The sequence below is a fragment of the Spermophilus citellus genome (assembly GCF_964194105.1).
Source record: "Spermophilus citellus genome assembly, chromosome: 2".
Classification (NCBI taxonomy): domain Eukaryota; kingdom Metazoa; phylum Chordata; class Mammalia; order Rodentia; family Sciuridae; genus Spermophilus; species Spermophilus citellus.
In genome coordinates, this window is record NC_138183.1 from 217,811,907 (window position 1) to 217,838,243 (window position 26,337).

Here is a 26,337-nt window from a genome sequence, read left to right on the forward strand (position 1 = left end):
TTAGGGAAGGTTTAATATGACAGTGTCCCTAATGAGAAAAAGCCTGGGGATCTTTTCTACTTTAATTGATGGCCTCAGAATCCTGAATTTGTTAGAGTATATAAACTCTAATGACTGAGATAATGTGTATCTGTTTGTGATATATATATATATATATATATATATATATATATATATATATAGAATTTTTTTTCTTTTTTTAAATACCCTATCTGTAGGGATCATTTACAATTTTACATGGCCCTATGTTTTTGTGGATCCTAATACATTACTGACAAATAATAACAGGACAAGACCAAACAGGCATGTGCCTTTTGACTGCTTTTATCTTTAATTGTGTTATTTCCTGACTTACACAGACAGGCTTTCTGTGTCTCCTTGTATTTTTTGAAACTATGCCAGAGCTAGTTTAACATGCCCTCAGAGAACACAGTAAAACTTCAAAGAAAGTGTAGAAGATATATTTTATATTAACTTACAAAAAGACCTAGATTTTTGGAGAGTATTTTCTCCTCTATCAAGCCTCTCAAAGCTGAGTCTAAGCTTACCCCTCTGACTCAGTGTGTGATATGCACTGGAAAGTGTCACAGACTTCTCTATGGACCTTTAGAGCTATGAGGACCATTAGGGCCTCCTTTTTACGTTTCTGTCACAGGTCAAAAGTGCAGGCATACCATGTATGTGGTAGCCTAAAGGAAAGTGAGCCTTGGTGTTTCACTAAATAAGACTTCCTTTTCCCACTTTTCTTGTCAGTCTTTAAAAAGTGATGAGCAATCTGCCAAAACTGATGTTCAGAAGCTTCTGGAATTAGGCCAGAAACAAAGGTAAGACTGTGTTTGTTTTTTTTTGTTTTTTTGTTTTTTGTTTTGTAATTTTCCCCTACATTCTTACATTCTTTTTGATGTTCCATCAAAGTATATCTGGAAATTCACTAAAATTCAGGAATGTATTTATCTTCTTAACTTTACTTACATATATATATATATATATATATGTGTGTGTGTGTGTGTGTGTGTGTGTGTGTGTGTGTGTGTGTAACTCACTGGGGAATTCTTGCTTAAGTGTAGATTCTTATACAGTAGATCTGAGGTGGGGCTTGAAATTTTGTATTTCTAAGGAGTTCCTTAGTGATGGTAATGTTGTTCCTTATCTGCATATCATGGTTTGAATGATAATGATCTGTAACACTCTTCTTTTAGCACGATAGAACATGAAAAGTCTGCCCATCACTACATAGAATGGATGCTATTTGTCACAATGAATCATGAAGAAAAGGGTTAAAACTTGATCTTCACATGCCTGTAATCTCAGTGGCTCAGGAGGCTGAGCTATGAGGATCTCACATTCAAAGCCAGTCTCTGCAATTTAGCAAGGTCCTAAGCACAACTCAAGGAGAACCTGTCTAAAAATAAAATATAAAAAAGGGTAAGAGATATGGCTCAGTGGTAAAGTGCCCTCTGAGGTACAACAATAACAACAACAAAAGGAGTAGGCTTTGAGCATGTGGCTCAGTGGTTAAGTGGGTTTGATCACTGGAACAGAAACAAAAACAAAAACCAACCAGCACCTGGATATCATGGGTACAATGTATGGTGGTGTGGTAAGGAAGAGGGCAAATATGTTAACAACAAAATTGCCATTGTTATAATATTATTAATGTTGTTTGCTTATTTTATTTTTTATAAGCCATATGATTTTAAATTTTATTATAAATGAGGAATTTTAAGCTAGAAGCAATCAAATATTTACTATTCATTTTCTAGAATGTTTTCTAGATTCTTTATATACAATTGTACTATATTCTCACAACTACCTTTTTAGTAGATATTATTATTCACATGTTATATATAAGAAATTGTTGCTCAGTGTTTAAGTCAATATTTGAGGGCTATCATAGTTGGATGTTGAATTTAAAATCCATTCTCTTACTCGACAGCCATGTCTTTCCACACTAGGTCACTAATCACAAAGTGAAAAGCTATTCACAATCATGATAGCATTGTCCCTTTTAAGTCTTGTCAGACTCTGTCACGTACACTGACCTTGCCTCTTGACCCAGAAATTTTTCATTGGAGTTCATTTGGATGGAGTAAATGACACCTGTTAAAATATTAAATTGAGTGTCATGTATTGGCTTTCATTATTTGCAATGACATTTACTATTTATTTAACATGAAATTCTCTTCAAAGTCCAATATCAAAAAAGGTTGAATAAAATATTTATTTGAGCATGTTTTCAAAAATTACCTCATTTTAAATGATTTTATTGGTTTGAAATACATTACCTTTTAAAAAATGTCTTTAGTTGTACATGGACACGATAACTTTATTTTATTTATTTTTATTTGATGCTGAGGATTGAACCCCATGCCTCACATGTACTAGGTAAAGGCTCTACCACTGAGCTACAACCCTAGCCCCAAATGCATTACTTTTTAAAACACTTATGCTCAATATTCTACAAGTATTAATGGCTCATAAATTTATTGATGCAGAATTAAACATTTTGAATATAAATGATAGAATACTATTCAAACATAAAACCAAGGAATTGTGTTTTTGTGACAAGATTGTTGAACCTGGAAGAAAATCCAGGTATAGAAAGACAAATACCACTTGATCTCACTGTTATGTGTAATCTAAAAATGTTGATCTCATAGAAGTGGAGAACAGAATGTTGATTATTGTAGCTGAGATGGTTGAGGGGGAGCATGGGGGAATGTTGGTCAAAGTGTACATTGTCAGCTAAATAAGAATAGGTTTGAGATCTACTGTACCGTATAATGAATGTAGTGAACAATATTTTGAAAAATATTAAAAAAGGAAAAACAACTGATCAAGATACCAAGATGTGCAGAAAATGATACTTCTATGGAGTATTTCATGATAGGGAAGCAGAAAAATGTTAAACAAAACATAATAACAGAAGCTACCTCCAAACAATGGGTATATAGCACCAGTCAGAGGTTGCAGTGACTGAGGAAGACAGATTGAGGCTGAGAAGTTGAGAAAATAAATCTGTTTGCAAGACCTGGTACCACAATTAAAAGCTTTTATATGTTGGTTCATAGCAATCACAATCAGAGTAAATCACAATAATAAATAAATAATAATAAATAAATAAGAAATAAATAACTCATTTTAGGTAGCTCTGGGAAACATGATATAATTAAAGAAATATTTGAGGGAAGTTACTCTACTAACATTGTTTAGGGCTGAAAGAAAGAATTGTGACGGGTGAAGAAAAAAAAAAGTTTAGAGAGAGGGACACTGAGGGGTAGGTAGGAGAAGACCCCAGAATGTCAGAAAGGTTATCTTGAAAAGAAAAATGGAATAAAGCATTTTATTTTCTAAGATTATTGTTGGATGAAGATTCCTGGAAGACAGTAGTGGACTCAGTATACTCGAGGATTTCAGAGCAGTGTTCTCTGAAATGTAAAAGAATGGCTGTGACCGCAGCAGGTTCTTCATCTGTGATGCTATTGCAATACAAGCTCAAAAATCACTTGCAATATGTGCTGTGCCATAGAGTGAGGTGTGTAAACATGTTCTTATATTTATAATTGGGGATGGAAGAGGTATGAACCAACTGCTCTAAAAAGATTATGTAATATCAAATTCTATGTTAACACATATCAACATTGAATAATCTGTCATGGGTGCCCCTGGAGCCATCATTTCCTTGGAATTAGAGCTTTGGCTCAGCATCAAATAGGGAATTAGAACAGCTAGAAATAGTTGGTCAAACCCCACTGGGTGGAGGAAAGTGGAGTAGAAGCAAGTCTGGAATCACTTCCCACAAGGGATAAAATGCAAGTCAGGAATCCTCCCCCAACAGGGGATAAAGTGATAGTCTGTGAGGCAGAAGAGCTAGCTACCTAAAGCCCAGGAGCAGTGAGCAGGTAAGGAAGGCATCAGAAAGGAAGGTAGAAAAGTATATGGAGAGATTTGAAAAATTAAAGACACACTTCTTCAGGCTGTCCAAGCTCCTTGTCATGAAATATGTAGAATTTACTAATGTACTAATGTCTACAGTTTTTGTTAACAGATATTTCTGTTTGTTTTTTATGGTTTCCTAAATTGCATGTATATATCACAGTGAGGGAGGTTTTTTTTTTTTTTTTGGGGGGGGGAGGGGTACTGGAGATTTAACCCAGGTGCCCTTTACCATTGAGCCACATCCCCAGTACCATTTATTTATTTATTTATTTGTTTGTTTGTTTATTTATTTATTTAGAGACAGAGTGTCCCTAAGTGGTTAGGGCTTTGCAAAATTGCTGAGTCTCGCCTTGAGTATGCCATACTTCTTCTCAGCCTGGAATTACAGACATGTGCCATCTTGCCCAGTTTGTATGGTAGATGTGTTTATAACAAATATATCTTATGAACTAATTTGTTTTAAATGTTTATATATGATTTAAAAATGAAAGTGATTGAAATAAAATGTTAAAATAATAACTATTTAACACATTATTATAATTTTTAGCTGAAAATATAGTTTTATTATATATCATTCAGTTTTTTATTAAGATTTGAGTACTCAGTTCAACATTTACGTTCTCACTTCCCTCCTCCCTTCCTTCCATCTTCGTTCCTTCCTTCTTGTTCCTTAGTAGATATAGTGTAGTGACTCTAGAGTTCTAGCACAAAGCTTCTGGAATACAATTCTCCCACCTTTCTATACATCAGTTCAATCTGTAATACGATACCATAGTTTGATTGAGGCTTATAACAATGCCTTGCACATTACAGGCCTACAGTATGTATGTATATTTATATCATGTTTTTATGTATATGTTTATATATATATAATATATAGACACATGTATAATATATATATGTACATACACACACACACACACACACACACACACACACACATATATATATATATATATATATATATATATATATAATGCCTTGAATACTCTTACTAAAAAAATATTGACTATAATAATGAAATCCTAGCTTTAAGTGTCCATAGGTGGAACAAATCTGACAAATGAAGTCAGGTGAAGCCTGTAATGGCAGCTGCAATGAAAAATATGCTCTAAGCAAAGGATTGTAAAGCATATATACATAAATTATATATCCTTAGTCAAACATATATAAATAAATCATCTTGGAACCAAAGTGACTATAATTATGTTATAACTTGTCCTGTATATATTTGCATTGCCAAAGAATGTCCAATTTCATTTCAATAAACATACAGAGCTATTTCAAACACTAGAAATTTAAATGAGGATCTAGGAGTTCCTAGAGCAGGAAATCTGGGAGCATTATTAAGTACTGCTAAATGAAAGAGTGGCTTGTGGTTGTGTGAGACATGGTGCTCAAGGATGAACAGAGGATAGCATTGTGCTTATGACAATGATTTAACATTTATTGACTAATTCTTTCCAGGGTATTATTTTGAGAATTTCGTTTACTTTTTTCATCTAAACTTAACCACAAGCCTATAATATAGTCGTATCATTGTGCCCATTTTATGGATGACGAAACTAGTTCTGAAAGATGTTTGTCCAAGTTACCAGAGCTAGATTGTTGGCACTTGATCAGAAATTTTAAACTGGTTTGGGTGCTGATAACACTAAAAAAGCTCTCTGTTTGTTGTTGGTATTAATTTGATGTTTATTTCTCTAACCAAAAGTGGTGTGTCCCCCACCACTAAACCTCACTTAATATTTGGAAGTCATAGCTTGAGCAATAAAATCAAAACACACCAACACAATTCATTAGACTTATGTGGCTACATTCTAGTCCTTAAGAGGAATGTACAATTAGGGAAATATTTCTACTTTATCAAAGTACACAGGGTACATATGTACTTATATCTTGAGATGAAGTTGATATGAATGTATAGTCATGCAATTCCTTTATTTTGCCCATTAAAGAAAATAGCACTCCATTCAGAATTGTCTCTTTTTACTTTATTTTTGTAAAAAGTCTTAGGCCTAATAGCAGATGTCTAAAGCACAGCACTATAGAATTAATCAATTAGAGGCATCAGAAGGGAGTGGTGATTTTATCCTATCAGAAAGTTTGTGGTGACTTTTCCTAACCAGCAAGTTCACACCCTGGCATGCTGTCAGTAAAATTAGCTTTTCAACTCAAATTAATATATTGATTTGGTTTAACACATTATGTAGCTCACTGATGATTCACACAGTGGGATTCTCATAAAACATAATAACACGGCAATTTTCTTGACATACAGCTTACTTTTAGCATTTGCATAGGAGAGAAAACCTTTTATTTCCAGAATATTTAGATATATTCTATTTGTGTAACTATAGTATTATACAGTTCTGGTTATCTGTTTCCTAGATGTGGGTAGATTGCAAACCTCTGTTTAGAATGTACATAGAAAATAATGGAATTATGTTATATCTCCTTTTTGCTATTTTCTACAAAAACTAGAGAAGAAATGAAGTCTCTCCAGGAGGCCCTACAAAATCAACTTAAAGAGACATCTGAGAAAGCAGAGAAACACCAGGCTACTGTAAGTGTGTTCTTCTTTGTCCCTTTGCTTTAAGGAGCGAAATTGATATTTTCTTTTATTCAAAACCACTATGGAAAAATATACTATATAAAGTCAAAATAAAAATACTATAAAGAAGCTTCAGTCATTATAATTGGATGAATACTTGATCATCATTTATTCCAAGAAAATATTACTGTTATATTCGATTCTTGGGGGACAACTTTTAATCTTCTTTTATAGATAATAATCCAAGGGACAGAATTCATCAAACACCATAGTTCAGACTCCACAACAACAGCTTTTGGATTTGGGAGTGAAACTGACTTTGAAGTATTACAGTATCCAGATTCTTAACTAATACCCCACACCCACTGAAAGGAATCTCTGAGGCAGGCCCATAACTACTGCCTGCTTAATCAATTCTGCAAGTCATTCATCTGATATATGCCAAAGCTTAAAGGTTAAGTTAGTCTCCAGATCTTTTTCTCTCAAAATGATGTTCCCTTGACTCCCACATTTCTGCTCCTGAAACTACTATAGGAGGAAGGTGCTTCTGAGCAATTCTGAAAGGGAAAGTCCTATCTTCTTGCTGACCCACCTATGCACCACTTATAGGGATTGAGCCCTATGCATTTTTCCAGGACCTCAGCCTATTCTACAAGATAGTATTCTCATAGAATATATGGTGTTTAATAAATGCTAAGAGATCTGAAACTACTATTGAAAGAAAGTTTATTTTTTATGATTCCTGAGAGGAATAGCAAGCCATAAGGAAGATGGGTTATGAGGCAAAGGGAAACTGTGGGCAGGAGACTTGATTATAGTTTCTGAGGCAATGCGATGGTGAGGCAGAGTAGGGAGGTTTAGGATTGCCAGTTTGAATTATTTCAGTAGTCTCTGTGACATGCAAGCTTTCACAAGTTGTGGGTACCTAACTCTGAGGTGATTAGAGTGGGAATCTAGTGGCCCAAAATGTGAAAGCCCAAGAAAATGGATAGTTGAAACTGCTTTTTTTCTGGATTGATGGTTTTGCATTTGGAAAAAAAAAAAAAAAAGTGATCCTAGGAGGAAGACTCCCATCAGACTCTAATGAAGAGGGTAGGTAGATAAGGCAGACTAACTCAAGCATATCATGGGATTGTTCAGAACAAGGTGGAGCCCAGCACATGAGTGCAGGACCAAACTCTTCCTGGACAAACCGTATGATAAAGCATCAATCTTACAGAAATTAGAAATATGGTTATGACCTAGAATCTCCATTCTAGGTCAATTATCTGGAATCCCAGGTCCTCTAAACACCCATCCAGCCTTGTATTTGCAAGGTTTCTTTAAACAACCTTGATTAGATTGGAGTTTTGCTTCTGAAATTCAGCTCATTCTGTCACCTGAGACACCTGTTCCCTGGGAATAGTGTTTCTCATAAAGATTGTTGATGTACCTAGAAACAGAATTGTTTCCTTTTAAGGACTTACTGTTATCTGTTCTGCCCACCAGTAAGGACAGACATATTGGTCCTTCCATGTTATGTTAACATTCAGTGCTTATTTGTAATAAGGCTTAGTGATTGGTTCTATGTAGAACAAATGTTACATTAAAAAATAGACAAGTTTCTATCATTGAAGATGTGCTTATTTGTAAATAGCATATTGCTTGTTTGGAAAAATAAACCAGTGTACAGTATTTTTCTATTGTACTTTTGAAAAACATTTGGCCTCATTATTTTTGTTTTAGCTGAAGAATTACATTACATTTAGAAATTAACACACATACACACACAAAATAGACAAGTTTTCAGCATCTGCGTGATGATCTGTCCTCTCCACACCTAATCAAATTACTGAACAGTGCCGCAGTCTGGCTGGGCACAATTCACTAGCCACTTATCAAGCAGAAATGAACTTTATTTTTAAAACACACACAACGCACCACAAGAGCTCTTCAGGAATTCCCTCAGAGCCCAACTGCCACCACCGGTTTCCCAGGAGCCTCTCAACCCCCCACTCCTCCTGCTCTTGAGGGCGATTGGCTGAGTCGCGTGGGCAGAGCCAAAAGAGTCCCCCCATGAGCAGCTCCATGGTCTGAAAGGGCGGGAAACAGCCCAATGAGCATCACCACAGAGGAGCCAATCAGCTGGCAGCTGGAAGTTTGCTGGGGCCCCTTCCCTGTGGCTCTCAACAGAACAGTTCAAATTGCAATTCTATTTATGCCTTGACCAATCATATTTAATCTGGACTTATCTGATCCATATATAATTTGAAAACAAATGACAGCAGTAAGAACAGAAGTGCTCACCATGTACTATTTTCTCATATCCTCAAAACAAAGCCACATTAGGTTTTAATTTGTTGATGTTGTGATGTTTTGTTCTTTACTGAAAAGTAAAGAACTCAAAAAAGGCAAATCTGTAGCTTGCATTTCCATAGCTCGTATTCAGAGAATAAAATAATTCTAGTATATTATGTTCGCCAAGGTTCAAAATGAATAGAGTTGTAACTTTTGAAAGAGCATAAGCCCAAGTTAGACTATCCAACTGTGGAAAATGACAAAGAGTGCTCACTTGGGAAGCAACAGAGAGACAGGACAGGCTGTGTCACCAAGTCTTCCTCTCAACAGGCTTGCAATGCCATCATTATGGGTCAACATCAATACTTCAGGGTTCGTCTCCTTCACTCCACTATTGTACTAAACCAGAAACTCTGCAGACCCTCAACTAGGCTTGCATTTCAGAATATGTATGTTCTGAGTTCAAATTCCTAGTGGGTTAATTACTATGCAAACTTGGACAAATTATTTAACTTCTGCAAGTTTGCTTTTTGATCCAATTTAGGAGGTGAGTATCATTAAGATAACAAAGATAATTCCCCCAAAATTATATATGACATGTAGTACATAGTAGACATTAAACTAATACCATTCCCATACCTTTCTTGAAGTTAATAAAGGTACACATCTGTTCCTTCAACTTTTGACAAAATTGAAGTAAATATGCATTACTAGAGCAACAAGTCCCAGAAGAAATAAAAAATCACAAGTGGCAACTCCAAATAGAGTCTTTCCTGAGATTATCCAAGGTACAAATATAAAGAAACTGCTTGTATTGTATTGGGTCTTTGCCAGGAGAAGATATAAAAGGAGAAACTATCATGGAGAAAAAAAAATGCCAGATTTAATTTCTAGAGCTTCAAAGTTAGATTTTTTTTAAGTAGGAGCCATTCCTTTTGCAGTACTGTACCCCTAAAAGATTATCAACTTGGAGCATTCTGGGACAAGAGGCTGAAAAATATTTTCACATATGCTATGGTGTTACATATGCTGGTATGTTATTCACATCCCAGTGGAGTGAACATCAGACAAAAAGTAAACTATCCAATACAAAGAAAAAATTTCTAATTGGCCCAAATTCCAATAGACTAGAAGTTACAATAAATTAAAAGATGTTAAATTTACCAATACTATAATTTTTTGTTGTTGTTGTTTTTTCTTTTCTTTCTTTCTTTCTTTCTTTCTTTCTTTCTTTCTTTCTTTCTTTCTTTCTTTCTTTCTTTCTTTTTTTTTTTTTTTCAGTCCTGGGGATTAAATTCAAGGCTTCATATATGAGAACATTTAAGGCCAGAGCTCTACCACTGAGTAACACCTAACCCCATGATATAGTTTTCAAAAGGAGGCAAAAGAGTTTAAAGGAGGAGAAAAGGACAGTTTCATATATGCTATAATTTTTTTTTAAAAAATGAAAATATCATGTACTTAATATAATCAAGAAAGTAAAATATTTGTGAAACATCATGTAAAATATTTAACAATTTATATTAATGCCTAAAAGCAAACAATTGAAAGAACAAAGATGAAAAGCAAAGACTATGTATACTAACAAAAAAATAAAAACAAACTAAAAAGTCCAAATACATGTTTCTACCTTGAAATGCAGGTTAAACATCCAGCAAAACATAAATACTAGAAATAATAGGGGGAATGCCGAAGTAGATGCACCAAATATTTTAAAAAATATATTTCATAATTTTAAACTACTACATAAACAGGGAATCTCCAACAAATTTTTGACATTTTGGGGGCAAATCATTTATAGTTATGCTATAGAAAAAAAATTGTTTAACACATAAATGAAATTCTGTTAACTCAAGAATATTAATAGTATGTATAATAAGTTATTCAAACCCATTGGAATAAAGGTAATAATTTTGTAAGATTAAAATAATTCCTTAAGTTTGGAAAATATATAACACATTTTCTAATAAACTTTGCCTTAAAAAGAAATAATAGGCATTCCACCTTTTGGGTCCCCTTCTTCCTCCAGGAGAAGTCTTTTCTGCTGTCCTTTAATAAAGCTTGTACTTTCCACTCTAAACTTGTCTCTGCGTACTTCTCTGGTGTTATACTTCAGCATTCGAGGAAGCCAGGACTCCTCACCAATAACAGATTGGATGTTCCCCACTGAGATCTACACCCCGAGACCACCCATCACTCAAATGGCCCTCCAGCTTATTACTTCTCAATCGGACTTCTATCATGGACCACTATCATGGACCACTTGATAGACCCAATTTTTAAAAAAGGGGAACTCCAAAAGTGCTTGCTCAACACCGCCCCCTTTTAGCTGGAAGAAGCCAGAATGGTCATTGCCCTCTTTCCTTATAGCACTAAGGAGTTCCCAAAAATTAGAGGGGGAAATGAAGCCAGATTAAAAGATAGGTAGTTAGTGTAGTTAGGTAAATCGGGTCTAATATCAAGTAAGAAAAATAAGATGGAAGCCATTATTGAGAATGGAATCTAGGAAACCAGAGCAGCACTTGGGGAGATTGAAATTTTAATACCCCCAAGGCCCCAGCCCATCCCAAGGAAATGTTAACAGCTCCCAGAAAACATGGAGATGCTAATCCAAAACCCCTTCCTGCCCAGATTACTCCTTCAGCCCACCTGTCCCCCACCCTATGGACCTTCCCACCTACATTCCATCACTTGCAAGATAACAGAACAAAGGACAGGAATGTGACAGGAATTTGGGAAAACTGAAAGTAAACCTTAGCTATAAAAGAGGACTACCTTCTCCTTCCATGGATTCCACCTTTTGGTCCCTTTCTTCCTCCAGAGAAGTCTTTTCTGCTGTCCTTTAATAAAGCTTCTACTTTATACTCTTAAAAAAAAAAAGAAAAGAAAAGAAAAAGAAAGAAAGAAATAATAAAAAGCTGTAAAACATACTGAACACTTAAACAAATGAAAACAACACAAGCCAAGGTAACAGTGGGGAAAATAGTTAAATTATTTAAATGTATTTATTAGGAAATATTAAAGAAAAATATAACTCATCAAACTGGTTAAAAAGCAAAATGTCAAAATCAGTTTTAAAAGAAAGAAAGAATTATAAAGTTTGGACAATAAAGCAATAAGATAAAACAAGTAGGCACTTAGGGTGTATGTAATTCAGTGGGGGAGCCCTTGTCCAGCATATGTGAGGTCCTGGATTTGATTCCCAGCTGCAAAAACAGATAGACACGCCGTCCCCCCCCCCCATTTTAGCTGAGTTCTTCAAAAGATTATTATAAATAGAGTATTCAAAAGAACAAATGAGAATAAAAATAAAGACTATAGTAATGAAGAAAGAGAAGAGACTAATGAGATATAAGAAGATTGAAGCAGTATAAAAACTCTTCTAATAAAGACAAGCCCAAGTCCACACAAAGTAGCTTTACTACTTGATCTCATCAGACATTTATGAGAAAGTAATAACAATACTTTTTTAAGTTATTCAAAAGAAATTAATATGAAGGAATTCTTCCAAATATATTCTTCAAGACCAGCATTACCCTGATAACATAACAAAGATATAAGGGAAAAAGGAGACTATAAGCCAATACTCTTGATGGTCTGTTTTAGGCAGTTTTTCATCTATACTGACCAAAGGATCTGACAAGAAGAATTACAGGAGGAAAAGTTTATTTTGGGGTTCATGGTTTCAGAGGTCTCAGTCCACAGACAGCTAGTTCCATTCCTCTGGACTGAAGGTAAGGCAAAGCATCCTGCGACAGAGGAAAGCAGGTCAGAACAAGGCCACCAAGAAGAAGAGACTCTTCAGGAACAAAATGTACACATCAAAGTCACATCCTTAATGACCTACCTTCTCCAGCCACACCCAACCTGCCTATAGTTACCACCCAGTTATTTCCTGTCATCAGATTAATACATTCATTGTTAAATATTTTATAATTCCATCATTACCCATCTAAGCTTCCTTTCATTATCTCACACGTGAGTATTTTGGGGACACCTAACACCTAAACAATAGGTATGCCATAGAAAAAAATGAACATAGTTGTAAAACATAGTTATAAAAATCTGTAACAAAATTCTAGCAAATTAACTAATAGTACATTAAAAAGATTATTCACAATAATGAAGGGGGATTCCTTCCATGGATGTAGGGATGGATGGTTTGCATATACAAGTCAATAAATGTGGTACACCACATCATTATAAGAAATTATAGATGTTTGATAAGACAGATATATTAACCTGATATATTCAAAAATACAGAAAAGGCAATTGATAAAGTGCCCTTCATGGTAAAATGCTGAACAAGGTAGGTAGAAGAGGGACAGACCTCAATACAATAAACACCATTCTTCTAAGGAAATGGCTGATACTGACTGAGTATGGAAAAGCAAAAGCTTTCTTTCTTAGATTTAGAATGTAACAAAGGTGTCCACTTTTACCACTTGTATTCCCACAATGCAGAAAGCCCTAGCCAGAGCAATCAGGCAAGAGAAAGAAAAATCGGGCATCTAAATCAGGAAAGAGAAATTCAACTAGTCACAGAATGCAGGTGACATGAATATCTCAAAAATTCCATCCTAAAATATATTAGAACTAATGATGTAATTCAACAAACTTATAAAATACAAAAAGCAACATAGAAATCACTAGCAGTCATATAAGCCAACAGTGGATTATCTGAAGTAGATATCAAGAAAGTAAAAACATTTACAATGGCAACAAATTATCTATGGATACGTTTAAAACTAAGAAGTGTAATGTCTTTATGATGAAAATTATAATGTATCAATGAAATAAATTGGAAGAGGACACAAAAATGGAAGAACATCTTGTGTTTCTGATGGCAAGAACCAATATTTTCTAAATGACCATAATAAATCATTCTGAATATTCAATATAATCCCTATTCAAATAAAGATAATACCCTTTAAAGATCTATAAAACACAATCCTAATGTGGAAACAGGGGAAAAAAATCCCTGAATAGCCAAAATCATCTTGAGCAAAAAGACTAAGACAAGAGGCATTATACTACCTGAGTACAAAATATACCACAATGATCCAGTAATTAAAAAAATGATACTGGCATAAATACAGACATATAAACCAAAGGAACAGAATACAGGTCCTAGAAGTAAATCCACACATCGACAGTCAACTGATCTTTATAACAGTACATGTACATTATAGGTGAAAATGTAAAGGAAGCACAGCCATTATGGAAAATTATATGGAGGGTCCCCCATCATTTAGAAATAGAACTACCATATGATTCACTAATCCAACTAATTAGTATGCATCTCAATGAAATGAAATCATGTACACCAATGTTTATTGCCACCTATTCACAACAGGCAAGAAAAGGCAACAACCTAAATGCCTATCAACTGATGTAGGGCTAAAGAAAATGTGGTACATAGACACAATTGAAAACCATTAGGCCATAAAAAAGACTAAAATCCTGTCATTTGTGACAACATGGATAAAACTGGATGTTATTGTACTAAGTAACATAAGGCACAGAAAGACAAGTGTCATTGAACTTTATTCATGTGAAATCTAAAACTGTTGATCTCAGAAAACTTGATGGCAGAATTGTGGTTACCAGAGACTGAAAAACGTAGAGGGAAAGGTTGATCAATGGGTACTGAGTTTTAGTTCAACACAGGCAAGAAGTTCTTATGTGTTATTAGATAGCAGATAACAATAAAGAACTGTATAGTTAAAAAAAAAAAGCTAGAAGAAAGAATTTGAAAATTTTTACCATGAAGAACTTATAGATGCTTGTTAAGACAGATATGTTAACCTGATATATACATTATATATTATATACTTGCATTGAAATATCATATTACTCTCTTAATATGTAAAATAATGTTTATGTAACTTGTTAAAATAATTTAATTGAAAAAATAAAATAAGTTGCAAAACAGAATAAAAATAGTTATTCAAATTTTATAATATTGAGTAAAAGAAGAAAAATAGCTATGTTCACAGTTCAAATTAATTCATTAAAACAGTGTCCACTGAAGTTTTGAAAATCTCCATTAAAGCTTTAGATAAACACACATTTTCAAAATTTCTGCTAGAGAAATGCAGTACTTGAATAGGCCAATATACTTAGAAATTTAATATATGAAAAGATGTCCTTTTTCCAAACTTTCAAACTGTAGCATGAGAAGTATTGTTGTTGTTTTTTTTCTTTTTTAAGTACTGAGAATTAAATCCAGGGGTGCTTAAGTCAAATCTTGAGCCATTTTTAATTTTTTTTTGAGACAGTATCTCCCTAAGTTGCTCAGGACCTCACTAAATTGTTAAAGCTGGCTTTTCGCAATCTCCCTGCCTCATCCTCCTGAGCAACTGTAATTATAGGCACGGGCCACTTAATAGTGATTCTCATCTGTATTTTTAAAGACTAATCATCTCTAATATATGCAATATTTCCTAGAGAAGAGAAAAAGAGTTAGAACTCTGATATGACTTTATGCACATGTACATTTACGATTCCAAAATCAATAAATGATAATATGTCTATACTCAGATATATTTTATAAAGACTTTTTGATGTAGAAATCCCAAATAAACAAATCTAAGAATGCTTTAATATATTAAATATTTTGATCAATGAATGAAAGCATCTACATGTAAAAGAAATTATACTGTTCACTTTGGAGAAATGTGCTCTATATTTGAATTGAATAAATGATATCTTCTAATACTTCAAAGTTTGAAAGTTTTTACCATGAAGTAAGTCCAGAAATAAATAAAATATATATTTTTTATAGATTTCACATACAAAAAATATGTAAATTGCGATTGTTTCATGTTTTTCCTATGCATTTAGTATCCAGGAGAAGATGAGTTTAATATTATTGAGATCATTTTTTGAAAATGTGGGTAGACTCAAACAGAATGCTTTGTGATTTGTATTGCTACATGAAGACACTAAGTAAGGATTAAATTATACATATTCTCACCATTGTTATTGTTGTGAGTCATTACTAATTATTTTACTGTTTAAAAGGCTATAGTTGTAACTGAAATTTGCATAAGAAAGAGATTAAAGTAATTGTAATTGCTTTCTTTCAAATCAGGAGGGAATTTGGCTTTGTTTCTACAAATATTTTTGTACTATTTTAGATTTTTTGCTGACTTTGATTAAATACCAAAGGCTATGCTTTTTCTCCCATAAAAAAATGCAATTTTTTTGCAAATTAGGTTACAAATAACAACAGTATCTATTTAAGTCCCAAGTAAAATAATATGAAGCATAAAGGCAGTCTTGTTTATTAAATTATAAAAATATAAAAAAGATACATTTCTAAATAATTTAGTTTTAAAAGGGTAAATCTGTCTTTATCTAAATGTTTATACATGTTGTTTTAGAGGACTGAATAATTATTTTTATCCCTAAGCCAGTAATGAGTGACAAATCTTTCAAACTTGTCTTCTTCATGGAAAACTATAGCAAAGAAGAAGGAGCTCTCAGGTGTAGCCAGAATAATTAAAGATATTGATGATCATTTGATGCATTTCATTACTCTTGTTAATTTTTATGGCTTAACTTGTCTTAAGTGAGACATAATTATTTTAAAACAAACTTACCTTAAAGCTTTTATTCTCATTAAGGAAGAAGTATTACTGTGCTTCATTCTTTATTCAAAGTAGACACATGGTATTTCCCATCTCTGAAAATTATTTTGTAACTATCTGCTAGGGATGTTTATTTCTCCAAGGATCTTATATCCTTCTGGGATTCTACCAGTGATTATAAAATGCTAATGCTTTTAAAATATTCTGAAATTTTTTTGGTCCTGAATAAATATCACATTCTCAAATTTTTATGTCAATATTTAATATTTAAAGAATTATAGGTCTGACAGCATATTTTCAGTATACTCTTCATTTAATTGAATTTTTAGTTATGGAAAATTTATACTGAATAATCCCAATATGTGAAGATTTGTGGAAAATAATGCTACCAGTAAAAAAGTAGATGACTTATATAATTGAAATGTCTTTCACTAGTTCATTGCTTAAAGACAAATCAGCAATATATAGAAATTTTCTGGTTCTAATAAAATTCTTGGGTAGAAATAGATGTAAAAATCTGTCTGTAGGGAGGCATAGTGTACTGCATGCATATCTAATTTCAAATTGCATCAAGTTCTTCCACATAATACCTTTGTTTTATCAACTGACTTGAGCTCCCTACCTAATTAGATAGTAAGTATGACTAATGATTTGGGTTGCTGTCATTATCCTATAGTTCAAATGTAACCTTAAAAATTGATATGGTGGACTGGGGATATAGCTCAGTTGGTAGAGTGCTAACCTTGCATGCACAGCGCCCTGGGTTCAATCCCCAGAACCACCAAAACAAAAAAATTGATATGGCAAGTGTTATATACATGTATGAATATGTCCGTCAATCGAGCTAGTTCATATATACTTTTAATGCACCAATTTAAAAATTATAGAAAAGTAAATATGACCAGAACAGTAGATATGAGCTAGTTCTTAATCTCCTCCTGTTTTATGTGTACTTTCACCATCATAGTTGTTTGGGTATGGGTTTTTGCTATCATTTTAATGAATAGTCATGCATTCTCTCCATGCCATAAAGGAAAGGATGCTAACAGTTATGAGGCTTCCAACTGATCTTCATGGAAAACTAAGCTCAGGAGTCAGAAGTGATAATTCTGTCAGGTGGTTCTAGAGCTACTGCTGCTCTTGAAGACATGAAAAACAGGAATCCGCTGATTTTCATTCTTGTTGTTCTGTACTTCAATGACTCAGCTAATTCTCCCTGCTTCTTACTATCACTCTAACAACTGACCTCCTCTGCTCATTATTTGTACAGTAATTGACTTACCACAACATCTACATTAGTCTACAACATTCCTTATCTGTTTCAGCTACAATCTAGCTAGTTCTCTCTGGGGTCCTGCTTTAAATGTATCATAATAAATCTAATATGCCCAGATTCTATTTTGGAGTCAGAATTTGTGCTATACTTCTTCTTTGACCTGGAATTGCTGTATCTAGTGATCAGGAAATGGTGCTAATGGAAGCAATGAAGGGACAGTTACAGATGCCAGAGATGTTATCCCCACCATAAAACATTCAAATCTTAACTCTAGACCAAGGACACTCACTTATGGGCCCCAAGAATGGCCACATACTAGTATATTGTTATATATAAAAAAGAAAAATAGTATCCATTTATTTAAATGATTGTAGTTATGAATGGTTATAGTAATAGTCTTTACTTTGATTAATTCAGTAATTCGTACTTTTTACTAGATTATTATGATGACAAATTTATCATCTACAACAAATTAACTGGTTTTACATAAAATGAACGGAGATATTACTCACAAATATAGACTTTAAATCTAAAGAACTTTTGGAAACTTTAACACAAAAAGATGATATATGTTTTTCATGGGGCCATATGCAATAAATAAAATGGTCAAAATATGCATGAGAGGAAAAATGTGCATCAACTTCAAGGATAGTTATTACCTTTGGGAAAAATAAATGAATGAAAATTAGGCAGAGTTTAAATAGTATTATAACAGTTTCTTTATGAAATATCTAAAGAAATTGGACAAAACAATTCTATCTGCATAGGGGTGGGCCCACAGGACATTTCACATATTACTTACTCTTTTGTGTTTGAAATATTTTATAAATAATCAATTTTTAAAACTATGTTTATGATGAAAAGTAACCCTCTTTTAAACTTTATTTCCAGCCCAATGACTTATTTTGCAGTCCAAGATAATATATACAATGGTTCCCTTTCATCATTCTAGGAATCTTTAAAGCTATCTTTTCTAATAGATGAAGTTACTGGACATTAGAAGTATGGCTAGTCCAAAGACAGATGTGCTATGAATGTAAAACAAACATTAAATTTAAAATACAAACTACAAATAAAGAATGTAAATCTGTCATTAAAAATCTATTATGGGGGCTGGGGTTGTGGTTCAGCAGTAGAGAACTTGTCTAGCATGTGTGAGGCCCTGGGTTCAATCCTCAGCACCATGTAACAATAAATAAATAAAATAAAGGTAATGTGTCCCACTATAACTAAAAAATAAATATTTTTTAAAAAATCTATTATGACTGGAAGCGCAACAGATCACTGGTAGAATGTTTGCCTAATATATACAGAGTCCTGGGTTCCATCCCTAGCAACACACACAAATGCATTAAATGTACAAATAATAGTATTTTAAATCTACTGAATGAAACATATCAAGAAAATCAATTTCACCCATCTTCTTACTTTTTTAAATATGTGATTACCAGAAAGTAGCAAATTTGAGAAATTAAATGTTTCATCAACTATCATGTCTTTTTTTAACCATTATGGACACTCAGAGATTATAAAGACTATACATTTTATAAAAATCCTAACACTGTGCAATACTGCTTTTCTTTCAAAGTACTCAGGTCAGATAAAAATGCAATATCTATTCAAATAAATACACCTGGAATACAACCTTAAAGTTGTAACTGTAGATGCTAACAATATAATCACCAAGAGAAAACATCACAGTTTCTTAGATACAGTTTATACAACATTTCATACCTTTATAAAAGGTAGATCACTATACATTTGCTCTCAAACCTGGGCACAGGAACTAATTTAACACTAGAATGTTTATGAAGGGAAATTCCTAGGTTACTAGACTTGACATAAGAATGTATTTTCTAAGAACCATTTTTTTGTAATATTTTTGTTTTTGTTTGTTCTTTTTAGAAATAGATGGCAGTAGAATGCATTTTGACATATTATAAATATATGGAGTATAAAGTATTCTAATTAGGATCCCATTCTTCTTGTTGTACATGATGTGGAGTTTCACTGGTTGTGTATTCATTTATGAACCAATTCATTCTATTCTCTTTCCTATTCCCATCCCTTCCCTCTTCAATTTTCTAAACATATTGTTTAGCAAAATAAATGAATTACAGTTGTAATATGCATGGTTTCTCAACTTTAAAAAAATGAATTTATTGTTACCTGAGAAAGAGTATTTTCATATAATCCGTAAATATATGTATGAATTGAATAATGAAGTTTTTGATTAAGAAAATTTTTAACTAATTATTCTTTTTCAATATTTGATAACAAAGGGACATTCATCTTATTGTACCTGAAAATAATAAAAAATAAAAAAAACATAAAAATAAATTTTGGATGGATCTACATAATATTGTCTTCATTTTCAGATTAACTTTTTAAAGACTGAAGTGGAAAGAAAGACCAAAATGATCCGAGACCTCCAAAATGAGGTAAGATTTATATTTCAGGAACATTTTGTATAAATCACAGAATACATACAAATATACACAGAAATTTGCTACAAGTTTGGAGGTTTGATCACATGCTGAGTTGACCTTTGATTGATGAATAAAGGCAAGAAAACTTGAGGCTAGAAATTTCAAATAGTGAATAATTTCCATGATTATATACATATGATAGTAGTATTAGTCTAAATTTCCCAGCTCATTTTGCTAATTATATTTTTTGGGCTGATATTAAAATTGATTTTTATTTCATGAATTTAATGGTCTCTTAAATGATATCATAAGCATTGGAAAAAAAAGCAAGGAGGAATTTGGTTGCAAAAAATAATCTGGAATGTAAAGTGCATTCCTGAAAAACTCAAATTCATAAACCAGCTATAATTTTTGACATAAATGAGCTATAACCACTTGCATGATAAATTTTAACATATGAGGCCCTGTTACCATGTTTTCTTGTCTTTTATTATATAATTACTGTTTTTCTGATTTGATCACCTTTTTTATTTCCATTTAAGTGCAATTATGCAATTATGATCATCAATTACTAAATAGTAACAAATCTTACTTGAATAATTCCACTAACTATGGCCTATTTTGAATCCCAAATAAATATTTTTTAGCACACATTGTTCTTCCTTTCTTCCTTTCTGTCTTCATTATTATTCATTCTTTATTCCCTCCCTCTTGTTCTTTTCCATTACTTTTATTTTTTTCTAGATATTTTAAACAGCAAATGAACTTTATTATTTCCAAATGGCTTCCCTCTTGGTATTAAAACTCAAAAATAATCTTTGATATTTGGTACCAATATTCTACATTTATACCTGGATTATGACTTTAAAAGACTAAAATCTGGAAAAGTTGTACAGAAGATTAGAAAGCAATAACAGTTCAACTTTGTTTTAATGATTCTATTGCATTTTAATTTTGTTCCTAATGATTTCTTTTCTGCTGAGTCTTCTCAAACAAGTGTATTAGGATGTGCACTGTATTTTCTAGATTTCTTGATTAAGGTGATAACTTTCAGCAAATCAGAGTTATCAGAATATGGAATATTCTGGATACATACCTGTTTATTAGGGTACAGTTAAAGCTCAGTGAAAGAGTAAATTACTCAACTCAAAAAAAAAGTGAAAGAGGAGAAGGAGGAGGGGAAAGAAGAAGAAGGAGGTGGAAGAGGGAAGAAGAAGGAGGTGGAAGAGGGTAAGGACCGACAGATAATTTAAAGCAAGGTAAATGTTTAAAACAATGTTAAAATAAGCACTAAACTATGATAAGAAGTGTGTTTGCAGCTGCACACATATGCACAGACACATACACACACAGCAATAAGAACCCAGCTACTGGAGAAGTGGATTTTGGGTTCATTAGTATTTTTGTAAGTAATATCAGTTAACTTATAATCTAAGATTTTTTTAAAACTCTATATTCAATTTAGGAAAAATAATTTTGAAAAATAGAAGTTTAATTTATTCCTACTAAGTAAATATAAAGACTGATAAAATATTTTGTTTTACGGGATCACTTTATAGAGAAATTCTAATTTGATACTTGTGTAGACTTAAAGAATTTTGAAAGAACGATATCTTCACAGAGGTAAGATCTGCTTAATATAAGTTATATAATTAAATTTACTCATGTTTACTTTCATGATATTGAAAATCTATGGGATATAAACTGATAACCTCCAAACAATCTTTAAATTTCTTAATAGAACCTAATTCTGGACACATATCAATTTAATGTTTAAAATTCTCTTTCTTAACTTGAATGATTACTTGAATGTTTGTGTTTATTATTTGAGCAAGTTGTCAATGTGGTGAGAATGAAGCAAATTTATTAAATAAAGTAATTGACCCATCCTCTCTACACTGAAATTATATGGATATGAAATATATCCAGGAGTAACAAATGAAACAAATAAACTTATTAAACAAAACAATAACAAGCAATTGAGACAGCAGAGGTATAAATAGATATCTAGAACAGAATTGAAGTCTATGAGTGACAACATTTGAATTAAAGTATTGGTGAATTCTCAATATGAGACTTTTGAAACATTATTAAAGAAATTAGCATTTTTTTCCATATGTGAAGGCATAAAATGCACTTTTACATTAGCTCCCAGTAGTTTAGACTTAATATTTAAGTTATTCCTTGGAGAGGAAAAGTTTATTCAGACTATAATTTTTTAATGTAAGGACTTGATATGTAAGAAAACCTCCCAGTGTCCCCATCCAGGCATACCTATCTGGAACAGACTACACAGAAGTCTGTGCCCCAGAGATTTGTGGAGTCAGAAATTATAATTGTAACTGGGAAGAATACAGACAGCAAAATGAAGATGAAAGAGGAAAATAATTAGTGGTTTTTTTCTTCTTTACAGGGGGAAGGGAGAATAATGGTACTGGAAGCTGGGTGAGCTCTGAGTACTTCATCAGAGCATTGCGAGCATATACCTCTGTGTTCACCTTTTTTCACAAGAGCATGACTTTTAGCCTCTGAATTGGAATGCTGTTACTTATGAAAGCTCTACTGAGAACTAGGTGTCTTCAATTCTCAGTTCCTGGGCCTCTCCTTTTGTTCAAATTCTTTTTTATGGAACATTCAAGTCCAATCTACTCTTTCTCAGTTTTTTTTTTTCCTTGCAGCAAATTAGCAATTAAAAAGGACAGAATTATGTAAGTTTTAAAACTCATATTTCCCCTCAGTATGTTAAGATTTGAAGCAATAGGGTCATAGCCTTGTCAAACTTTTGAGAATTTTTTTTAAATCAATAAAGAACTCAAGAAAAATAGAAAATTTATAGAAAAGCCTGTACTTATAGTGGGATTTAGTGCTTTCAAAATTCCTATGCTTTACACTGCACCAAGATATCTGGCTAAACTGTTAATAGAGAAGATTCTATTAAAATTTTTCATCTGCATGAAAACAAGAGATGAATGAAAAATCCGTCTCAGATTTTAATTTTTATGCTAATGTGCTCTGTAAGAAGCCAATTACCTCCAGAATCTACATCTTAGGACACTAAATCCTGAGTTTAAGATGAGATTTTGCTTGTATGTTTATTTGTTCTGTTGTTGTTTTTGGTAATACTACATTTACAGATTTATACAATAAGTGTTTTTTACCAATCCTATATTTTTCCCTCAAACTGCACTTTCTGTGTGCAATTTGCAGAATGTAAGCTTTCCCATGAAGCAAAAAAAAAAAAAAAATGTTTTCCATTACTTCTTAATCTATGCCTGTTGTTGTTATCTTTCCAGTGCAACCCAGCTGTTAAAATGTAAACTGAGGCACAATAAATATTTTAAAGAGTAAATTTGAACAGCCAGTAATTCGTGAAGTGTGCAACTCCAAACCAAAAATGACTTGGAGCTCCACCAAGGAAGCTCTAGAGAGAGGATTTTATAGGACAAACAGAAGTAAAGCTAAGAAAATATTAGATTGATTACAGTTATACAGTTGCCTTATATAGCTATCCCCTTAGAAAATCTCTAGTTTTATAGTTATTGGTTAGTTTCTTCTGATTGGTTAAGCTTGAATTATCTTTGATTTAATGAGTTTTTATAAGAAGTGGTTCCAATTAGGTTTTGTTCATGTTTGCAAATCAAGCAAGGTTAAGGCCACTAATGAATCTTAACTGGTCTTGTCTGCTCAGGTAGCCTTTAAAGCCTGATCTCTGTTTTAATTCATTTTAACACATTTTTTACATGTTTACTTCCAATTTTTTATTTGGATATCATAGGACAAAATTTATAGGAACATTTCTTCCCATAAAAAAATAAAATAAAAAACAAAGAAAAAATTCAGTCTTCCTTCCCTGACTTCCATATATCTGTTCACTGCATCATCTGACATAGTCTAGCTCATGCCGTGCAAAGCTGAGATTTCATTTTGAATTTTTACTTTCAATTCCCTCTTTCTCTATTATCACTTCTAATTTTCTTGAGTTTCATCCAATTTTCTGCTGGGGTCAAATTAGTTTGTTTATAATGGTTTTAGATAAAAGAAAGGCTCCAGGAACAAGCAGGCTAGTATACAAGGCACATCAGGCATTGTGACAAACATCCTTGATAAGTTGAAATCCCTTAATGAAAGAATTGAGTTTAACAATGTTCAGGACATTTTATGGGAATGAATAGCAATGTGTGAGGGAAAAGGGGAGGTTGAGAAAAAAGAAAGGCAAGGGGAAGGAGAGGGAATGGAAAAGAGGGAAGACAAGACAGGAGATATATTTTCCTCCATTCTTTCCTATGGTGGTAGTTTTTGTTTATTTGTTTTTTCTGGATTTTGACTTTTTTTTTTCCTTTGGGATGCATTCAAGATACTTCCAGATAATGATGAAATAAGGAATCACTCTGAAAACAAGGCCAGGAAAAATGAATGTGCTTCAGTCTTCTCAGTGACGGAAATTAGGAACTCCTAAAAGCTACTTTCTTAGTCAGCCTTTCTCTCTATTTCATGGTTCCATTTTTCTCTACTTACAGTAACATAGGGACCATAAAGTTTAATCCAAATTTGAGTTTACAATCTGTCACCTACAGCTCTTTTTATTAATTCATTTAATCTTCTTTTAAATTTGTTTGACATTTCTCTAAATACCTGGGAAGAGCACCTTCCCATAAGTATCTCTGGGCTTTCAAATAGTTCCAAACCACTCTTACTCATGTTCAGACATAGAAGAATAAGGAATAGGTTTGTGAGGGGTAGTACAGCAGTTAGTAAAATTCATGGTTGTGGCAAAGTACATGGTTAAGAAAGAAAATTACTTGGCCATATAGCTATTCCACAAAATTATTAGAGGAAGTGCACTTATAGCTTTTATGCTGACCTTTAGGAAAAGCTCCTCAAACATACTTCTGACAAGACTAAAGAATGGGTCTCCTGTGCCAGATCCAGAAGTGTCCTGTCTGCATGGTAACCCACAATAGCAGCCTTGAGAACCATATAGCCTTAATGTCATTCACAAAGACCTTGGACCAAAGTTACCCTGGTTTCAAATATAACACATTTTTTAGAGGTATGTATTTTAAGGATTATGTCTGATTAGCAGAGCTTAAGTCATTTCTGCCCTAATACTGCAATGACTTCTGGAAGTGGAGAGAGCTTGCTTCTTCACTTTTTATTTCTCTGCTTTAATTTTTCATTGAAAACAAGGAACTGACTCTACAGAAAGCATTCACATTGTAGAAACAATGATCCAAAGATTGATAACATGTATAAACAGAAATTCTAAACAAAGTGTTATAGTGTGTGGCGTTAGCATCCAGCAGGCCATCACTGAAGGGCATTGAGTGATTAAGAAATATGTTCTGAGACAACTGCCTAAGCACTCAAGAGTGTGAATGTGTGTGTGTGTGTGTGTGTGTGAGAGAGAGACAACATCTCAGTTGTATAGATGGCAACTCCTCAAATTTATCTTGTGATTTTAATCTGCTTTTGTCTTACTTTTTTCGCAACTGGATGCAGACTCCTTGAAATTAGAAATCTACCATAAAATATGGTAATTCACATTTTTTTCACAAGATAATAAACAGCCAGGGCTTTATATATATGCATTAAAAATAAGGAATGTATCAAATCTTCTTTTAATACTAATGAATTAAAGAAATATAAGACACAACCTCCTAATTTGGAATTAAAATCCAATTTGTTGATTGGCTATTCTCTCCAATGGAATTGTTCTGAGACCCTACAAAATATAAAGACTAATATCAGGCAATCTCTGATCATGCTAACATAACAGGGGAAAAAAAAAGGTATATGTGCTTGTGTATATATTTCTAGGAGGAAGGTGGAGATTCTCCTAGGGAGACCAGGACTGAAGTTAAAATTAATAAAGTATAAATACCACTGATGTAAAGAAAACTTGAGTAGATTTTAAGAACACCCATTTTGGCTCAACTCTCTTGGCTCTAAATCTCTCTAAAATAAATTATCCCATCTTCTTGCCTCAGCAAACACTCTGAAGTGAAGATGCTGGGATATTTCATAACGTGATAGAGTGCTTCAGGGTCATCATTCTGAAAATGAATTCTCATGCCTGCCTGCAGATGAATGGTTCTAACAGCTTAAGTCAAATACACATAGCCCAGGACATGCTCAAATGTCTTTAAATTATTTTTTCACGACTTTTTCACTTTATCCTGGTGATGTGGCTCTTTTTGAGTGAAGATTTAAGAAACATTTTGAGCAACAGATTATTCAGATTTTTTTGTATTCAATATTTAAAATTTA

At 33.0% G+C, this 26,337-nt stretch overlaps 1 protein-coding gene across 2 annotated transcripts in view; it reads left to right on the forward strand.

The window, feature by feature from the left end:
- Positions 1 to 26,337, forward strand: part of LUZP2 (leucine zipper protein 2) — a 516,945-nt gene that overhangs the window by 201,648 nt on the left and 288,960 nt on the right. For both annotated transcript variants that reach the window (XM_081279800.1, XM_081279801.1), the window contains exons 3-5: positions 754 to 824; positions 6,424 to 6,505; positions 20,020 to 20,082. In XM_081279800.1, coding sequence (XP_081135926.1) covers positions 754 to 824; positions 6,424 to 6,505; positions 20,020 to 20,082 — 216 coding nt within the window. The remainder of the gene's footprint in view (positions 1 to 753; positions 825 to 6,423; positions 6,506 to 20,019; positions 20,083 to 26,337) is intronic.